The 21,884-nt window shown below is 37.8% G+C and overlaps 1 protein-coding gene across 1 annotated transcript in view; it reads right to left on the reverse strand.

Annotated features, from left to right (window-relative positions):
• The window catches only part of LOC124170900, a 34,439-nt gene extending 13,060 nt beyond the window's left edge, over positions 1 to 21,379 (reverse strand). Inside the window, exon 1 of the mRNA XM_046549947.1 lies at positions 21,316 to 21,379. Coding sequence (XP_046405903.1) covers positions 21,316 to 21,330 — 15 coding nt within the window. The 5' untranslated portion in view covers positions 21,331 to 21,379. The remainder of the gene's footprint in view (positions 1 to 21,315) is intronic.
• Between the last annotated feature and the right edge of the window lie 505 nt (positions 21,380 to 21,884).

Consider the following 21,884-nt stretch of genomic DNA (forward strand, 5'->3'; position numbering starts at 1 on the left):
CCCCAAGTGTGTTTGGTCCGCCTCGTTAGTCCTAAGCGTCCTAAGCGAAGGGGCCATATGCCTCGCTCTGCATTTATTTTTTTTATTTTTTTACTGGACAGTAATCAACGAAGATAAGATTCCTCCTTAACAGTCAGCGTATACCAGGACCCCTTCGAAATGTTTTCTCGTCTCTTGATGGAGCTTCGCACGCGCCTCAGTCCACTAGAGTCGTTCATGGGAAATGAAGAGACTGCGTGTACTGGTGTGAAAAATGTGCAGTGGGATTATGTTTTGATTGCTTCAAATCAAGTCACACAACGCAGATTTTCTAAGGTAAAATCATTTGAATATTAACATATTGACGTTTGAAACATTAGCACGTGAATACCTATATGAAATGATACGGTAATTACCGAACAAATACGGAGAAATGGGCGAAGAGATAACTTTTCAAGTAGGTGTAACGGGTAATCCTATCGAAAGTATCCAATCTGTTATGAAATTTTCGACCCCAAATAGCTAAAATACATCATGTAATTGTATTTGTATATATGAAAGATAAAAATTATTGAATAATAGTTTGCCAAAAAGGTGAAGTCATTTAAATCTCATCCGGCCGCTGGGATGGGATTTAATTAAATGCCAGCCGCGCTTAAGGGGTTAAGTTTTGCGTCTAGTCGGTCAATAATGTGAAGAATGTTGCTCCGATTGATATTTAGCGTTAATTGAAAGAAATGTATGGCTCAAAGTGTGGGGGCAATGGATTGACAAAAAACTGGAAGGCCTGTGTAACGGAGACAATATTTGGGCATAAAAACAAAGCATGTTTACCAGATTTACGCGTTCAGTAACATAGTATATCGATCAAATATCTTAGCAGTATCTTCAATTAAGTATTTAGGGTCAATAAAGACTATTTACTGTGCATAAAACGACGACTTTAAATAATTAAGTTCCAGAGGAAGTGAAATATCCAACAGTGTCTCAGAGTCTCTAAGCCCCCGCGTCGCGGAGCCGGGACGTGAAGTGCGATAAAAAAGTTGCGCTCATTTCCGCAGCTGCAAACTTTTTTCCAAGATGTTTGCTTTATACTCTTAAGCTATCTCTACTTAATACTCTCAGTAAAAATTGGAGAACTATTATTTCTCAAACTAAAGATAATGTCTACTTTATGTCAGGTTTTGCCATAAAAACGGAGCCGCCATTTTGCGACATTATACCACCTCGATATGAACCAAAATATTTAAAAATAATGTAAAATGTAGATAAAGTATCATATTACTGGAATATAATGTTTTTTACTGCATTAAAATCCTTCAAAAACTCTACGAGCAGCTTAACTTCTAAGTTTTTCGAAGAAAAATGAGATCGGGCGTGTTTTTGGAAATTTGGTCGTGTTTGGTACTCTGTATCTTAGCAACGGATGAGATCTATGAAAAACGACTTATTGTTTCATGATCACCAATCATTTGTGAGCATATACGTCAAATTTCAAGTCTCTACCTCAAAAAACGCTATTTTGGAATTTTGTCCGGCTTTTTCCGATTTCGGACCACTGTGCATCGCCTGAAAACCTTGGAGGGATGGGAGATGGTCAAAAGGAGGAAGAAGAAAAACTTGACCTTGTCCAATTATGTTGAATTTGACGGTCGCTTCAGAATACTTTCGCTATTCAGTCATTAACTCTCTCCTCGTTTGAACCCTCCACCACACCTATGTTTCCTTGCACTAAAATAGGCCAGGAGCCGCAAAAGACGCAGAAGCTACATGCTAATCTTACCAATTCACCCTATTTCAAGGTCCGGCAGAAGGATAGAGCAAGGGAGATATTTTGCCGAATGGACAGGTATGTGTATTTGTTTTTCCTCGATCGATAAAGGACTTTCATAAATGCCAAGTGGGATTCAATAGTTGGTGCGTGAATTCAGTCCAAATTTATGAAACTGTGGACATTTAAATCCTGCGAACAAACTTTAACTAGCACGGTTTAACTTATGTGAAGGTGGGACTACAATTATCATGAAATCAATATTTCCAATATAAATTTTTTTCTTCTTGTCTTGACCTCTATTATATTATGATCTTAAGTTCTTGCAGTTTAGGCCAAAGAATTAAAAAGTAATTTGCCTGCGTTTCGGTCTATTATTCGGTTTATTTGAAACCATCCTCAGGGCTTATTTTCACAGGGTTGATTATTAATAATAATAAAATTAAAAATTAAAAAAATAATATCTAAAATTAATATATTAAAATAATAATAAATTAATATAAACATATATATTAATATTAAATCATTATTATTTAGGAATATATAAATTAATAATAAAATAAATAAATATTAATGTTATTAAAATTAATACTCAATCCTGTGAAAATAAGCCCTGAGGATGGTTTAAAATAATCCGAAACGTAGTTAAATCACTTTATAATTATTTGGCCTAAACTCCGAGAACTTAAGATCATTATACATTTTATGCAGAAATTTATGTCATCAAAATTTATCGAGGTCCTTCATTTAATACATCCCTCAATTTACCTTAAACGTGGCAATAATTTGCTGAGTCCTGAGTCGGCCGAAAAGGTTTACGCTGGAAATTCACAAATTGATTATTTACGGTGAAAATGATGCAAAACTTCGCTTTGTGTTAAAAATGTTGTCCTATCAAATCCCGTCTGGCACATCGAGCATCAGCCGCATTTTACGTAATGGAGAAATTTTTCAAAATTAAAATTCCTGCTCAATAGAGGGCAACGGATGATATAGATAGCCACACAATAACTAACTGCTAGAGCGTTCAAGACGGAGCGACGTAAACAAAAGCTGAGGTCAACAATGTAACACCAACTCAAGCATTATTATGGTAAGGGGAAAAAATAGCAGATAAAATACTTGCAAACAAATGTTTTAGAATCCTGATACCTCTCCTCCTTCGTGAGTATTGAATTTGATGGTAATAAAACATACAATCGAAGTTACCATTATAAAAAACTATATATCCGTAGACAGCAAATCTGACCGATTTGGTGATATCGGATTATGAATTTCTAATCTTGGTCTCATGCGCAAAAGCCATTAATCACTCTTGTATATGTTTATCAAGAGCCAGAGGCGAGCAACGCAATTCGAATGAGCCGTGGAGCAAATCAGACCAATTAGTTGATATCGGATTTTGACATTTTCATCTTGATCTCATGCTCAGAAGCCATTAATCGCTCCTTTATATGTTTATTCAAGAGTCAGAAGCGAGCAGTGCGAGTTGAAGGAGCCGTGGAACTTTTTCTATCGCCGTAAAGAGTTTATTTAACCTTTTAGCCGAACAATCCGTTCAGAAAGCGTGGGAGACGCTCGGTGTGGGATTGCAGTTTGAGGAGGCGGGCATCGTTGCGTCATTGTCTTCGGCTGAGAGCGAGGCGATTGAGGGGCAGTGTCTTTGTTTCGCTCTCCATCGCGCTTGCTTCAAGAGCGAAGGGCGGAGTGGGGCAATAAAATATATGCGAAAAGAAAAGGGAGAGAGCGGAATGATGTAATTTGTCAAGTTACCGCTAATGCTACAAGGCGATGTGGAGAAGAAAAAAATAGCTACCCTGCCGTAGATTTGCCATAGATATGCGATTCAAAACCAAAGATTCCTTAGAAGCTGATTGTGCATAGAAATGAAAAGCACAGTTTGGTCATGCTTAAAAAAATGCGGGAACAGTTCCTCTACAATGAATTTGACGTGAGTATGGGATTCAAAACAGAATATTCCTTCCAATCTCATTGTGCATAGCAATCAAATGTAAAGTTTTGTCATACTTCAGAGACCATGCAATTGCAATTTTAAACTGTGGGTGGCTCAACTTAGTGCAATTCTATAATAGGTGAAGTAAATCTATTGTTTTAAAAATTCATTAGATTTCATTGGTTTTCGAATGTGATTTTTCCATTACTATATTCCCTAGAAAATTACTGGCACAACCGATAACCGGTAAAAAAATTGAATGCATATTTTACAAAGTTGAATAATTTTTTTCATAAAATTTCATCATCACGACTTATACCTTCAACATTTCATAGCAAAATAGTTAAAGCGAGTTGATTAAATAGGTAATAGAAATTTAGAAATTTATAATATGATGGAAGATGTTGGGAAAATGTAGTAAGGGATGGAAAAATAAATTTGCAATGGAATTAATAGAGGAGACTAACACAAGAATTATGAGATTCGAAGAGAGTTTTGCTTGAGGGTTTCCCTAAGTCGTGCCGAATACTTTCAGGCAAGTTTCTAAATGTCACTTCATCAGTACACTAATGCTGGGGATTCAGAGATTCATTATAATGCCATCAATCCGCCATTTTCAAAAACTTGGCCATATGGTGAACTTTTACTGCGTACAGCTATCAAAAAGCATTATAAAAATAATAAATTACATAAATTACTATTCTCGTTCAGTCAATGATTCTATTATTCTTCATAAAACTTCTGTTCCAGTTTTTTGATGGCATAGAATAAGTCAATGCAATTCCGCCGGTAACTACCACACTTTTTTTTTCAAAGATTCATAAATCTAAAAAAACAAACGGTATGAATTTTTTTCGTAAATGGAAGATATTTGGTAATTTATTTGTTGTATATTTTACTTTGCTAGCGATTTCAATTTGTTATTATATTACGACATAAAACTAATTGCTGAGTTGTAAACTATTAGAAAACAATGCTTAAATCGGATGTAATAATATGTGAACAATAAATCATCATATTATTGTTATGTTTTCTTCCTGATTCTCGTAGATTATCACACGCAATGTCGTATTTTGTCCTGCTGATCATTCTATTGACTTCAAATGACCCCAATGCTATTTTATTACCAGAAATGCTCTCACATAGAGAAAGCAATCTTTATTTGGCCTCTCATGACGTTTACCCTTCGGTGTTATTTGCGATAAGTTCCTCATTACAGCCCATAAATACACGCATAGACATTTAAATTGAGCACCTCCCCTCCAATTCCCATTTCAGTATCACGCCGTCACAGCCTTCTCCGGATGTCCGGCTAAGTAATGGAGGCTCTCCGATTGCTTCTATGCAGACACTGGCCGAATAAGGATGCCCGGATATCCGACGAAAGGTGTATATAAATACAGCATACGGCCAATGTCTGCGATACCTTTGAAAAAGTCATTCTTGAATGAGGTCCCTTGAAGGATGGCACCATCGTTCCACAAAATTTCCAAGCTTTTTTCCATTTCATGAAATGTAAAAACTTTCTCCATAGGAAGTGACTAGAAAATTGCTACTTAATTACGGTATTTGAAGTATTCGTATGAAGTGGATCAGGATTGGGGAGGATCATGAGGGAATCATGATATTGTTTTTGTAGGACGCAGATTAATTGTCAAGTGAGATATTTTCCAGAAAAAAACTTCGGATGAGATTTAGATAGCACGATAAGAATATGAAGAAGAACTCGTAATAGTTATTATTAACTTAGACGATATTATGCTGGTTAAAGTAGGTCTACGCGGAACATATTACGAATCACCCCGTCTGGTCTACCCTTCCCAATTCAAGTTCACACGAAGGCTCTCTCCATTTAATCTCTTCTATTAGCCCGATGTTCTTCCTCTCGGTTCCCCACTTACCTAACACTCCTCCTTCATAATCGCTTTTAAAAGCTTCCTCGAAGGAATGAATAAGTAACTCCGATAATGAAATTCAGTACTTGATATTTTTCTTCTACGACGTCGGCGTGTTTCACAAAGGCCTTATATTATTATAAAAATATCGAAATATAAAAATTGCAAGCATTGTAAAAAATCTTCCTAAAAATAAAAAAAGAAGCCTTCTTATAAATGTAACATGCAATAGGTGAGCATTTTGCAATCAGCGCCATATCGAGTGAGTCTCCTGGCTTGTCACAAGACCGAGTGCATCGAACTCCTTCTGGATTGACTGCTCCGATGGAAATCGGTCATTACACGTAATTAGCAGTGCTCTTTGAATGAGAGGGAAGGGAACACGGACGGAATCTCTCCTTTACGTGCAAGTTCTGGTCTTCGGAAACACTGACTTCCGCCTGCTGCACTGAATGCGGAGAAAGCATTGCTCGTAAGCGAAAAATTCACACCGGAAATGATAAAAAATATTCGCCCCGCGATCTCTCTCTCCTGAACGAATGGAAATTATTTCTACCCGTCTTCCATACGCCAGCCTCACTCCTACTTAACTGAATCGTTAACTTCTATTGAAAATATCTGCATAATCGATCAGCTGGCTACAACTATTATTCCCAGCCAAACGAGTGCATACTACCCCAACAAACATAATTTCACACACCATTGCATGCAACTTTCCATAAAGTTAATCCAATTGCAGATTTTGTCATTAAATCGTTCATAAGCCAGATAGCCCCTCATAGGTAGAGTGTATTTACATATTGCATTATTAAGCAATTATATTTCTGAGGTAATTGGAGTTGAATTGGAGAATTGATTGAGTTCTTCTCTACTGACTATATGGTGGGGACTAAGTTGAAAATATCTTCTAAACTATGGCTTCGAAGACATCTCAAATTATGCATAATTAATTATTTTTCATTATTTGCTATGTTCTACCATGAAGATAGATCATGACTAAAAAGAAAGAACTACTTGCTTCGCCTCAAAAAATATCCTGCGTAGATGCTAAGACCATATCACGAGTAGAATGACGACCTAACAACAAATATTTAAACATTCACCAATGGAGTGCTTTTTTTTACCTCAAAATGACCAGGAAAGTAATATAATTTGTTTTCCTGAAATTCTCAGAGTTAAGCTAGATGCCCAAAGTCTGAGGCACCAGTAGAGGATACGGAGGAGCAATAAAATTTTAAAAGTCTAGCGACACATGACACGTAAAAAATTAATGTACGCTTCACCACATCAAATATTTTTAAAATTAACTCGTTTACTCACAATTTCAGTGTCAGAGTTTACTCACAATGTCAGTTGAATGTCACTAATTTTTTAATTGGGCGAATATTAATATTTAGGAATATATGAGGCACTTTAAGTGACCGTATAATGCCTTTCATTAAACACCTCTTATTTCAATACTTCAAAATACCATTGCCAGCACTAACTGCTTGGATTTTTTTGTATTTAAATAAAAACTTGCAATTATCCACGATCATAAAATTTATTACTACCAAGGTTCCATTGTTACTGCATAATATTCAAGGAAACATCAATTGTAGGGTGTAGAACATTCGATAGTAACTATGAGGTTATTTTGACTAGCAAAGTGCGCCTATACTTCCTTGTGCTTTAGAATAACGGAAGGCTCGATAAAAAAACACCTTACTGGTAAAATAGCCGAGAGAGTGTCATAAAGTTATAAATTAACCTAAACAAGCATTATTACTCCAGCGAGATTTACACCAACTAGTCCAAGATGGAATATTCCTGCCTAGAATACTTGAAGTTAGTTCGTAGGAAAAATGACCGCAAACATTATCTTCTGAGGATCACAGCGCTGGCAATAATATATTATTCATCAGAGACGTCTATCATAAAAATCAAAACAAATATTCTTAAGCAGAGGGATAGAATGGGGGGACAAAAGCGTGCTGTACCTTCGTAAATGTCACTTCAATTAAGCGTCGTTATTTATGTTCCGTGATTTTCCCATCAAGATGTTCACAATGATCGGGCAGTCAATGGTTTCGGATCCGGCACCAATTCTTTAATGCATACGTGCACTGAATACATTACAAGGGAAAGCTGTGGGTCCCATTAAGAACGCTTGCCGAACGGAGAGAGTCACTGTGCTTTTTGGGGTATTGGACGGATGGGAGAAGGTACGTAAAGATCGAGGGCCAGATTGACTCTTCTCCAAAATTTTTTTATATTCTAGGCCATAATATACTCAAAAAGTGTAAATATGCCGATTTATTTAATTTACTATCTACTAAAATGGAAACCTGCGACTAGGAAAAAATATATTAATAAAATCTTCTCGAGTTTGGCTGCTAAAGGCCTCCATCATCATCTTAGTTCGTCTTAGCCCTGATGACGATGTGGGAGTTTCTCATCGAAACGTTTGCATTGAACAGCCTTACCAAATGCCAAACCTGAGAAGATTTTATCAATAGTATTCGCCGGGAAAGCCGACATTTTGCGATCTTTTATTAATAAATTGAGAGTTATATGAATCCGAGCTCCTTGAAAAATATTTGCTTCTCATCTGAGAATTTTTTCCCGATCAGAGAGTGTTTTCTTGATAAATAAAACTTACATAATATTTGATTAGATTTTGCGAGGTAGCCATTCAGCAATAATTAATACATTGAGACGGAAAGCTGGATACACAAAAATTTTACCAGGAAAAACTCACGTTCGCTAAATTTGAATTGGTGTTTTTGTGCTGTGTACCGTACTCTCTCTGTATCGGGATGTCAATAATAATATATGTTTGTAGACAAGGGCAATTTTGAATAAAATATCTTTGGTACATCACTGATGAAGTATGAAAGCTGGTCAAGTTTCCATTGCTAATCTTTAAGAGACTTCTAAGTCGGAATACTATGCCGGATTTTCAATAACTCATTTGAAAATAATTTCATTATGCTCGACTAAAATACTTTTTGAGTTCTTCATAGCCTGTGCGTAACAGAAAAATAAGAATAAAATAATCGGAATGGTAGGTTTTAGATATTCTTAAATGAGTGAGATTACATCGCCTGGTGTAACATTAAAAATAACGTTCTTTAAAGGATCACGTACATCCATACAAGAATTTTTGTAAATGATGGTCCAAAAAATCAATAATATGCGCCTACAAGAGTTTTTTAAATAAAAATTTATTGATTTCAGCAACGCCAAGGGTTAAGAGGATCGATCCGCATTGAATATAAAGTGAAATTTAAGTTGCTGGCTGATTTATTATGGCAATGAAACTTCAAAACTGCGATAGTGGAATTTCAATGCAGCGGTGTTTTTGTTCTAAAAACTAATGTTTAGAGCCGAAAACTAGTCATCCCCGCGTAAAATTCGTTGACATTAAAACTAATCATACCTATTAAAGTGTACAAAGTGCAGTATACTGTTTTTCCATAGAAATAGCATATCTAATCACACACATGTATCATGTGGCTTTTCACAGCTAGAAATAATTTCATCCACATATGTCACAATGACTTTTCTCAAATCCCTACCAGTTAAAGCTTCATTTCAGCTTTCAAGGTCGCTCTCTTGTTTCTATATTAATCTATTCATGCTGGTACCAGCTCATAGGTTGGCCCCGTAAAAAAATTCATGAATCTGGGGAAATGTTTTGGAGACATATAAAAGATGTGGGAAAATTAATACCAACCATGTGAAAATTCCTCAGGCTAAGGTCAAAGTTGGCTCAAGTAGTGTCTTCGCATCACCGCTTTGGATACTGGTGTGGAGTTCATTAGTACGTATAATACTGGGAGAATGCCCCCGAGAGTGATCGTTGAGGCTAATTCACGTCTTGGGACCGAGGCGAAACAAAAGAGCTTGGATAGAGAAAGTGTCAGAATGGAAAGTCACGAGTGCGATGAACGGGGGAGGTGTGGGTGGGGGAGAGAAAGGGGAAGGGGGGAAGGTGAAGGCTGCAAGAGAGAGAGAGAGACAAGGACAACTGTCACGCACATTGCGCCCTCAAATTCTCCACGAAATTTTTACCATCTACGAGCTCATTTTATTTTTTATTTATGGTAGAATAGTTCTTGGAGTATAGGTCAATGTATGTGATGCAAAAAAGTTTCAGCCAACGGTTCTGTTTATTTAAAACTATCATCAGGGCTTAGCTTTGTACATATTTATTGATAAAAATAAATATCAAAATCAATCATTATTCAAATATTATTATTCAATCAATTATGATTTATCAATAAATATGTACAAAGCTAAGCCCTGATGATTGTTTAAAATAAACAGGAACGCTGGCTGCAACTTTTTTGCATCACATACATTGACATATACTCCGAGAATTATTTTACCATGAATTAAACGAGGTCAAGATAAGAAGAAAAAAAAATACTATGTATTTATTTATTTGAGGAGTTGCTCACACACAGCCTTTCTGGCAATTTATAGTAACGCAGTAACAAACATGAAATTTTGGCATAAAAAATCTGAACAAAGAGTACAGGCATAAGACAGTAAAGAACAAAATAGAAGGCACGAGGAAAGAGAGGTGGAGAGAGAGGTTTATTTATTAGCCGAGGAATGGGACATGGCAAGTTTGATAGATGAGTTTAAGGGCAGAAAAAACGGGTCAATATTGTCTGGTAATTAATTGAGCAAGGAGCAAAGGCAGTGTTGGAGTGACCGCTTAACGAGGGATAGTCTAGGGATAGGCGTATGGAGTAAGGAATGTGTACGAGTGGATCGGCAAGGCACTATGAAATTAATGGATGAAAGCAAATCAGGACAATCAATGTGTGAATTTAGAATATTGTAAATAAGTTTTAAATCTGTTTTTCTCCTTTTTTGGCAGAGATCAGTGATTGAAAAGGCAAGGTGTCATCAAACTTTTTTAATGCAAGGGCCAAAAATCGATTTCTCATCGTCCGGATAGCCACAATGCTTCATATCACATCACATCACCACCACATCAATAAAATTTTTGAAAACATATAATTTCTAAGTGCAATAATCTAATTGGTTAAAGATTTCAATCAATCAATGCGATTTTTGACATCGTTTATTTTTGACGATTGTGTCGACACATATTTAATGTTGTGTGGCGGGATACGATATTTTTTTAGCTTCTAGGGGCCGCAAGAAATTAGCCGGCGGGCCACGGGTTGAAGACCCTTGAGCTAAGGGAGTATCTCGAAAAAATACTTCAGATGTTATGTGGTGGAAGTTTGACATATTGAAATGAAAGGCAGTTACACTTTGCCGCAATAATTGAGCCATCATCTTGCCGTCTTGTACTAGATGATGGCTCTGCGAGCCGAAACGCGTCGTACGAATTAAATTATTGTGGAAAAATGCAACTATTTTTCGTTTCAATACGTAAAAATACCATTGCAAGCATTAATTGTTTGAATGTTATTGTATTTGAATGACTTGCAACTCTCCACGACTATAAAATTGATTACGACCTAGGTTTCAAATGTTGCAACATAATATTTTTAAGGAAAATTGCAAGCATTTATTTCAATATGGAAAAATTCCTCACCATTACGCTTGAATCTTTGGATTTTATTAAGATGCATTATTGCAACCTAACAAGGAATAATATCCATGATAAATATGCTAAAGTAAAAGAAATTATACGAAGATTTTGAAAACACTAAAAAACTTTTTTCAAATTGTAATCATATTTGGCACTTCGGTAAGCAGAGAAAATAATATTTCAAGGAATTTGATATGAAATAGAAATACAGCAAGGGCTGATTTTAATCAGAAGAATTTATTTGGATGTTATCCCATTCTCGCATTAAGGGTATAAAAATCGCTCACTGACACAAGCTAAACAATTTTCTCATCTTGACTTTCCAAAATTTGGTATTAAAACTTTTTCTCTGTAATCTTAAATGCCAAATTGAAGAAGTGTATTGTAGGGTAAATAATTAAAGGAAAAGGAACCAACTAGTTTCATGGTTAAAATCCATTTAATGTTATTTCCTATTTTGATGGAAATAAGCACGCTTATTGCGAATAGCTGCGTCTAAAAATGTTTGGCCGCTGTTGAATGGAAGCGAAAATAGTCTCCGCGAAGTAGTTAAACCAATGATAACAAGAGGTCATTCTCTTTGTAAGATGAGCTTTTACTGTGCTCCATGTGACCGGTATCATTTGTACACACACCGGCTATGCAGCTGGATGTTTACAATGATGAGACTAGCATTTTGATTACTGGAAATACGCTTCTCATGATTGACGAAAGCAAGAAGATGAGCCTCGATCTATTGCGTAATCTAAGAGAGCAAAAAGCGTAATCAGGGGGAAGGTGAATTACCCAAGATTCATTGCGGGAGCGTTCTCTCAAGCAGACATGGAAACCAAACTCTGATCACTGCCTCGTGCTTGGACTGCCAATCGCAGAAGTCCACAACCTAATGCCCTATCCTCGCCGAAATAGGAAACTATTCTCAGCTTCTTTTATAACCTGCTCTTGAGAATTCTTCAAGGTTTTTGAGACCAGTCAACCCGATCTGGGATTGCATGAGTCGAAAGTGCGTCAGATGGAGAGGCCATACTTTCACAATACGCAGAGTGAGACGGTCTAAGCGGTTTAGAACGAATGAATACTATCAGTCTTTTTATCCCATGTTACTTTCTCACGGGCTGAGGCTGTAAGTTCTCTTCATCATCAATCGTCAACAGAAAGCGATCGTCAAATATCAACCGTCTCGTGCCACTTTCAAAGCATCTTCAAAGTCCACGGGACGAGTAGTGTTTTTTCTCACCGGGTCCCTTAGATCTCTTGAGAATCGGATCAAGTAGCGGGACGTCTAGTTCCCGCCATACAAGCCAGGATGTTTTCTCCAACATTCACCTACCACCTGTCTCGTGACATCAAATCGCATGGGACCATCATCCAGGACGTGATTTCGGAATGTGATCGGATCCACGGATTTTTTTCAGGCGGTTAACATTAGCTTCTGGCATTATAGGTGGTCCTTTTTGATTGAGGTTTCTTTCATTTATATCTAATTGGTGATTTAAAACAATGGATTACTTCGGCGTAGATTTCAGAATAAATTACTGTCTAATGAAACAAAAAGTACCGTACGTCTTTAAAAATTGTTCAGTTACACCTAACATCGATTTCCAGCGCTCCGAAAATTTACCCAATGATTTTTCAATTAGCACAACTTTTGATTCGAAGACAGAAATTGCTGTGTTTTCATGTCTTCGAAGGTCTCAAAAAGAGGATATTTTTCTAACATAATGTCATAGTAGGTGTTTATATATGAATCTATTCGACCAAGAAGGGTTTTTTGAAATATGTAAGCAAAACCTCATTGAAGGATTGTTATTATTGTTCACAATATTGTAACTGCTCTCAGAATCAATGTTATCGAGCTCAACATATATGTACTTTTTGGGATGCTCTCAGTGGATAAAGATATCAAAGGACAATTAATACATATTCTATTCTACATTCTACTATTAGGATGAGTTATAAATTTCTCTCCTCTCATTTGAATCATCGATGTTTTACGAAGTGGAGATTTTTAAGGCGTTCTCCTTCCATGGCTTTACCGTAGTTTAAGTTGAAAATTTCAACATGTGATTACTCAACTCCATGGAACATGGGATCTCCATCAAAACTACATCTCACAACATCGCACTACTTTTTCAACGCCTACCATGTTGCTCACTATTGCGGCAATGCACTAAAGGTAACCAAACAGTGCGAAATTTAGCGAGGTGATCTTATTCGCGCCGACAATATTAGTCATTTTCGCAGAGTTACCACACACATCCTTTTATACCGATAGAATGGACAACGCCCGTTGTACAACAGACACTCGGAGAGAGCAAGTGCAAGGATGAGGGGTACCAGGGTTTCAAACGCCCCCTGAAATATTTTGGAGGTGGCATCACTCCTGCTTGACCAGCCTTTTTCCTTGACGTCTTACTCGTTTAAAACTTCTGAAATCATCTTAAAGTTTGCAGCGGTAAAACAAATATGAAAAGTTCACCTCAGCATTTATTAATAGATATTTTTTTAGGTTGGGAAAAAGGGGAATGTTGACATGGCTGAAACATAATTTGTGACCTAAAACACTCAAGATGATAACGTAAGTTTTACTCGAGTAATACTCCAGGAAAAAAGACGAAATACGACTGATCAGCGGGAATGATGCCAATGATGAAGGGTACACAAGGCAGTAGCGAGAGGGGGTGGGGTCAAAGAGTTATACCACCGAAAATATTCTAGATAGTCTTAAGTGTACGTCATCCAAATAAAAACCCCCAAAAATCATTTCCCTTTCCTATAAATCTCCCCTACAATTAATTTTATGTCCATGCCCATTTATGCGACCCCTCCGAATGAACACCTTAAAATGTAACCCTCCTCCCAAGGAATGAACCCGAATTTTTTTCTGGACATGCTCTCAAGAGGGAAAGAACTAAAAAAAAACATCTCCGGGCCTCAGTAGACCCTCGGCGAAGAGGACGCCACGGACGGGCCAGGGCGCGCGCTCGCCCGCTCCAAACCGCTTTCCCGCCGTAAACGGCTGGCCTGATTGGCGGACGCGAGGGCGTCGGCACGCCACCCTGCGGGCAGCGCGCCAAATGCGCCATGGGAGTAGCAGGGCGCTGGCTGGCCCGTTACGTCGCGAGTCGGAAGGAGGGCAAACGAGAGCGAACGCTTTGGACGAAGCAATCTGGCATTCCTCACCGCCTTAGGGAGACCGAAAGGAAACCTGGGCTCGTTTATGCTCTTCCCCATCCCCTTGCATCGATGTTAACATGTTTCACTGCTCACACTCTCTGTAGTTACGAGAAAGGATAACATCTTAGCCCACTAGAAAGGAATTCAAAACCCTTTTGACAAAAATTACTCGCTTAAGCTAGGCAACTGTCGCTCAAGTCGCTCGGCTATTTGGAGTTTTGAAACAATGAAAAAGGATTTATTAGGTCCTTCAGGTGTCCGTGAAAAAGGCTCTTAAATAAAATAAGTAATATAAAAATTATAAGATATTCATTCCGCAAGATCGGTTTAATATGTTGGTAGCCCATTTTACTAGTTTCAGAAGCCTCCGATAAATTGAAAATACTTGAAAATTTACTTTCGAGTTTGATTGTGTTGAAGTGAAAAGCTAGAGTTTTGGAAAGGAAAACTGCCGCCCGTGCTCTACTAAAGGAAATAAAAAAGGTTTCTCTATTCCAGATGTGTTCTGATGGATGGCCGAGTGGAAAATCATCCCCCTGAATTTCAAGCGCGACACTAATTCCGTGACCGAATTTAGAAGCTACCTCTCTCTTCTCATTCTTTATCGGCGCAGCAAACTCATGTCGTGGCTAAACATCGGACTTGTACACAGTAGTTTAGTTCATCCCAGGATATATCAGCAGCTATTTATCAAGCTTTCTACGCAAAAATATAGAAAAGCTTGTTTATTGCACTGAATTTACTTTTAATGTTGATGATAACCTTAGCAGAAAGCGCCGAAAAGAAAAGTCTTTGCTCTAAAACTAAAGGGATTATTCACCATTATAAGGTAAATTAAAGAGTGTGAGTAATTGCGGAGGTTGAAAAATAAAGATTTACTTTCTTCAGATAAGGTAATCAAATTTTGATCGTACCAATGTATTACTTCTTGGATCGTAGCACGAACTTCATACTGAATACAGAGATAATAGTACCCAGTGAAACAAATTCCCTGAATTATTGTTTGAACTATATGTACTTAAAAATCATTATCGTCTTACTCGTTTCAACAATGAGTTTAATTTTCACCAATAACTCTAAGGCAATAGTCGCACTCACTATCTGTCTAAGCATATCCAAGTCATGAAATAGAATCGTCTATCTTCACAAGGTAAACAACATTCTATGCCAATAGATCTGTTAAAGCTTATGACTTGCATCTTGCTGCGGATACTGCTAGCTATTTAGCCGGAAAGAAGCTCCGAAAATGTACATGCCCTCAAGAAATGATCACAGTCGATTATTCTCGCTCACGCAATACCATGACATTTTTAACCTTGGCTCCACGAACTGATGCTGCTTCAATCTGCGTCGTTCAATTGACTCTCGAAAAAATGCGTCCAAGGCCACGCTCTCCTTTGGGTAGCAAAACACTCAACGAAGCCTGGGTGCGGCCCAGTCTCACCTGCAGAAGTAAATTGAAGCTTATTTAACGTCCTATGCTCTTATCTCGAAATGTGACGAAAGAATCCGCTAATGTTTGGAGAAAAACGTTGATGCCGCGCGTAATCCAATTCTCCTGGATTTATGCAGACTATTCCCATACCAAAATAATGGCCCTATATATGTCCATAACAATCGGAAAAACTTTCAATTTATCTTGCTGTACTTTCTACAGCGTTATTTTTAATACCTAATACGATTACAGCTGTTCTCCAACACCAGTATTAGGAATAAGCCCGGAAAATGACTTACAATTAGTAAAGAAGTCTGATGCAACGCTCCACCGGAAAATGGCTGTAGTTTATCTTATGAGGGTCTAACGTCTTAAAAACAATCTCAAAGACGGTTGGTATCAATGATGTTCTTAACCCAGTGGTAGAAACTTAAAAAAAAACTTAAAATTTTCCATTGCCCTCAGTTTTCCAGTCAACTTCAGTCATAATTCCTCATTATACACAGGCAGCACGAATAAAGATTCAACAGAAGGCCGTGAGAAGAACGAGTAAGTACCTTATGTTTCTGTACGTAATAAAAACAGAAAGGAAACGAGCTCCATTCTCATGAAACTTCAGTCGAGGCGGGCCTAACAAGAGGACTAATTCCAGAAACTTCCTCAGGGAAACACAGAGAGAAAGGGACTCGGGTGAGGTCGTGTGATTCACTTAAAGACTCTGAGAGGCGGTCGAGTCAACAGCTGACCCTGTTACTTTCACTCTGAAAGGGAAAAAAAGAGTCGACCCTTTCTTTGTCCTTCGGTGGGAGTGAAACGGAGGCAATGGAATGATCGGCATGCGAAGGGAACTGTGTCGCGGGAAATAAACAATCACGCTCGATTCCAACGAAGCGAGCCGATTAATTAAAGAAGATTACAGCTTCGAACGTATAAAATCGTTTCAGGCTTGACTTGTGGAAGTTTGATACATCAATAATAAAAACTGCAAATAGTAATTACCACATTTAAAATCAAAACTCAACTGCCAACCATGATTTCAATGAATCATGTCATTTTTGAGGTGAAAAAATGACATAAGATATTGAAAACATGGTCGGTGGTTGAGTTTTGAATAAAAGTATGAAAATTACCATTTGCATTATTTATCATAGACTTGCAACTTCGGATGATGTCCCAATGCATGACGTGTGATGGGTATAAGCCATTATTTTTATATGGGAATAGTCAACATAAAGCTAGGAGAATTGGATTACGCGTAAACAAAATGCTTTTCTCCGAACATTAACGTAACGTCACAGCTCCAGCATCGAGTACAGGACGTTAACTAAGCTTCAGTTTACATTCTCGTTGGGGCGTGAATTAGAAGATTATGTCTACTCCTCAGCTTTCTTGAGGCATTTTTATTACATGCAATGACTGATTACTATTGGGAAAAACGTGAAGCAAGCACTCATTCACCGAAATTGGAAGCTTCTGCCTCACGACTCGATTAACGGAACATGAAAGATTATGCAGGATAAGATTCAGTTGAAATATTCATACAAACGCTCTAACACCCCATGTGAGAAAGTAACTCGAAATGTGCATTGTTTTTAGTATCAAAATCCAATCCTTACAGTTAAAGCGCATTAGTTCAAACGGAAAACTCAGCATCGATTTTAAAAAGTACCTACCCCACCAATAAACACTTTTTATTGTAATTAAAAGGATATGTTATTTATATTTTCAATATAATTTGTTTGATTGTCGAAAATGTAATTTTGAAACTATTTGCATTGAAAATTGATTATTTTACTGGACTGACTGGAGGCAAATTCGAAATCCTCAAGATAAATAAACCCTTGAATAGATTAAATCGTCAATCTTACGTGTTCTTGAGATGTTTACCAGAAAATATGTATCGCAATCTCCTCATTATAGTCTCCTTCTATTAAACATCTCAATGAATGGTTTTCTGGATAAATTTCGTAATAATTCTTCATAATACATTGGAAGAACGAACAAAGATTCTACGGAAGGCTATGAGAAGAACGAGTAAGTATCCATTATCTCTATAGGAAATAAAAACAGAGAGGAGTTCATCACCATACAAATGAAACTTCAGTTTCAGGCGGGCTTAAAAACAATTGCAATTCCAGTAACTTATCAGAGAAATACGGAAAGAAAGGGCCTTGGGTGAGGTTGTTCAACTAGATTATTTTATTTGCTTCTCAAGTGCTTTGATTCTACACTCTTGGTCAGACGAAAATGTGACTGCTACCTCACCTGCTGACGGCAGTAGAATGTCTATCAAAACTATTGGATGCACCAGTTTTAATGGGAGAGGTTTGGATACGATCCTTATCATGGATTAATATTGTTAACTATAAAATCCATTCAACTCATAGATTTCACTGGGAATGAATTTTTCTGGCAGAATCCTCTATGATGAGTTTAAGCCAGTCAGACCTTACATGGATCAATCTATGTAAAATATCGAAAAGGAGGCAAACCTACAGGTTCTGATTGCTATGGTAACATTGGGGATGCATCAGACCGGAAACAAAGTGGCCATACATCGAATTTACGTTCGTCATCTATCAATGATAATTATGCAATTAGTTCCACTCTACTCCACAAGTTACTAGTATATTAAAATTTTCCCAACCTACCAAAATATTCTTGTGGAAAGCCTAATTTTAATATCTTCGGTGGTAGCCTTACGAACCAAATCCAATGCATGCCATGCTAATAAAATAGTAAGACTTTTTGCTAACAAAAAACGACATTGAAAAACAAACGGAATGAAGCTTAGTAATGAGCAAATATATCGTATTACTTTTTATCAAATTATTTTTTATCAACTTATCAATATAAAATGGCGATTTATCGTTGAAACTGGATTCTACACATTGCACTGCTTTTAAGAAAATCTACACTCCATATCGAGAAATAATTTCGCGTGTTCCGTATTTCAGGTAATTTTGACTGGCATCTTTGCAAATAACGAAAGAGTGATAAAAATTTAACCTAGTTAAGCACGGCTTTGTGCAAATAATACGAATTTTGATTAAGTATATTACGAAAACAGCCTAAAAATGCACCGTGAACTCTTTCTGAAAAGGAGTTGCACTCGGATTCTATAGATAATTCTACCTATTCATCCATCAAATGAGGCCGCTCCGATAGGAATCTCTGACTCGATAGCCTCGACCCCTGAGACGATCGCCTCAGAGCATCCACGCCGGGTGAGCGGCGGCGGCTCCCTGGGCGTGGAAGGCGCGGCCGAAGGTCCCTTCTTTTGCTGTGCAACCTCTGGACCACGCTGCCATTAAGTGGGCGACGCCGCGATGCACGCCACGGGCCAAAAAACCGTAAATCACGCCAGCCATCTGCTTTGAGTCACGAAGTGTTGCGAAGTCCGCAAACAAATGAATCACGGAAAGTAACCCGGTTCGAATTTTCACCTATCAAGTCTGTCCGATCCCTATATAACCCTTCTCCAGGCGAGGCTGGTAACTTCGGCCAGAGAGATCACTCTCTTGTCAATTTGCCCGAAAACGCCCTTACCATTACACCCTCTAATTATTTCTAACTGATGTATATGAAATATATTTCATAAGAGAATAGGAAATACCTTTGAAGCCGGCCAAAGTAAAAAATGCTCCTGTTTAAATGAAGAAGTCGATTGTTATGAGTGGAAGATGATTTATAAAATATTATTCCGCGACAGAATGCAGGAAAAATGCATTGCGTAAGATATATAAAAAAGAATGCCTGATAATTGTTGGGGTATGCCAATGAATATGACCATTTTTCATTTAAACAAGAACATTTTTTATCCCTACATGCATTTAAATATCATTCCACCAATATTATATATCCCTTGAGCGGGAAATCAACAAAAATACCTTTCATAGATTGAAAAACGTTTGGTAAAGCAAAAAAAAACCTGCAAAGATTAAATATAAATTCACGTAAAGTGAAATATTTTCGAATGAATAAGCCACTGACTCATAACGATTGAAAAATGAGTTTTTAAAATAGGTCCTTACGCCCTAAATGAATAATTTGTTCGTTCGTGTAACCTAAACAGGGAGATAATTAGAGAAATCATGCAGCCTTAGACTTCACTGATTCAATAAACTCTGTAAGAATGACCACAAAAACCATTATCGAACCAATTGAGAGTTATTCGATATGAATTAGTGGTCCTTCATGCCAAATTACTCAAAGAAATATTCACAATGATTGGGAGATTTACAACAAAAAATCCTATTTGTCCAACCAATATTACTTCCTGATAGCTATTAATTTATATTAGCTAATTTACGGTACTCCTCGATGAATCAAAGCTGACTATGAGGTCTGATTCTAGCGCGACCAAGGTAATAACTTATGCCGAATTAATCATACATACATATGACTTTCAATATAACTTTGCTTTTCGGGTATTCATTTATGCAAATCTCAAGGCCAAATTCCACTTCTCCAAATTTGAATGATATGAAAACAAGGAAAAATAAATAATAGCTTGAAAGCGATTTAAAAAAATCTAACACGAGAAAATCAACGATTTAATTTCAGCGTAGGAGCTACTCTGTGGTAATCTATTTTTCGGTCCTAAAGTCAGCATGATATGATTTTATGAAACATTTCACAGATATTTCAGCGTTAAATGTTTATCGGATCAAACAAAATTCACTAAATAAATCATCAAATTTTCATACTTCTATTAGGAAAATTTTGGCTCAAATAACTTCCGGAGACTTAAACGCTCGGAGTTTGAAGCGAGTAAAAGAATCGTGTCACATTTGAAGTTACTTGTCAATAAAATAGATAAAAATTAGATGGCTTCACACAAAAATAAACTGAACGAAATTTTTGTGACTAACAAGTATCAAAAAAGCTAACAAACCGCAAGTATTCCCTTGGGACATTCGCCGACGACAAACCTAATCTAAGCTCCATTTCCCCGTTAACAAGGGATATTGGTATACGTATCTCAATACTGAATTAGCAATACTCCTTAACCGGTTCCACACCGAGGTTTGTAGAATTATAAGATGATGATACGCAGTTTTTTCGTTAATGTATCACTCAGTAGAATTGCTATCTTCATCACATAGACTTATAACTGAAACCGGCCATGGAATCAGTCACTTACTAGGGCAAATCCGAATTAATTTTAACGAATCCCAATTTAATTCCTGCGAATTAAAACCATATATAATTGCTCTCATCTTCATGTCCTTGGTAAAAACCAACAAGCGTGAACAATTAACCGCAAAACGAACTGTTCCAACGAGTGCGGTCCGATTAACGCGCGATTTAAATCACATGGTCTGGAGAATTAACACGATTTTTTTTCGATACCCCCCACGCTTCCCTAAATATTTCACATTCTGCGCAAACGAGCGAGGTCTTCGCTGGACACAAGAAAAAGCGGTATGGACGCCTTCGTAGGTCTCGTAACTCGGCGAAGACACTCGTGTATTCCGTCAAAAGGAAGGGGCACACTGATCACACTATCCCGAGCACAGTCACCGACGATGTCACACTCACCGTGGTCGACTTCATGGTGGGGTTTGCTCCAGCGCTGCCTCGTGATGTGATCCCTCGGCCGTCGGACGGGAGAATGTGGTGAGGACGCCATCCGGGGGCCCCCTTATAGAAGCGCGGGGCGCCGGAGGGGGAAAGGGGGGCGGGGCTGTCCCCCCCTCCTCCACCGCCGCCGCGCGGGATGGACAGTCAAAACATTGGTTGCGAGAGGTTCAGGCGGAAGTAGTGAGGAAGGGTTGCGCCACAAGAGCGGGTCGCCTCGCCCCCACCCCGTGGTTGCGCACCACTGGGACAAAGTGGGGCGGGAATGTGGGAAATCACCCCCTGAGGGTGATGTTGTTTTCCCATTCGGACGGGTATCGGTGGATGCGGACCGGAAAAAAATGACGATCGGATATGTTCCATATCGACTTGAAAAAATGATCGATTAACATAGACACGGAATGTTCCATTTTAAATCCTTAAGATTGCTGATGAAATCAGTGGAAAAAATATTATCACCCTCGACTTTGATAGGTGGTCTCTTTTACTTGGGAATTTCGAGAAAACGCAGAGAAAGAGGCTAACTAAGT

This window comes from Ischnura elegans, chromosome X, assembly GCF_921293095.1.
Source record: "Ischnura elegans chromosome X, ioIscEleg1.1, whole genome shotgun sequence".
Lineage (NCBI taxonomy): Eukaryota > Metazoa > Arthropoda > Insecta > Odonata > Coenagrionidae > Ischnura > Ischnura elegans.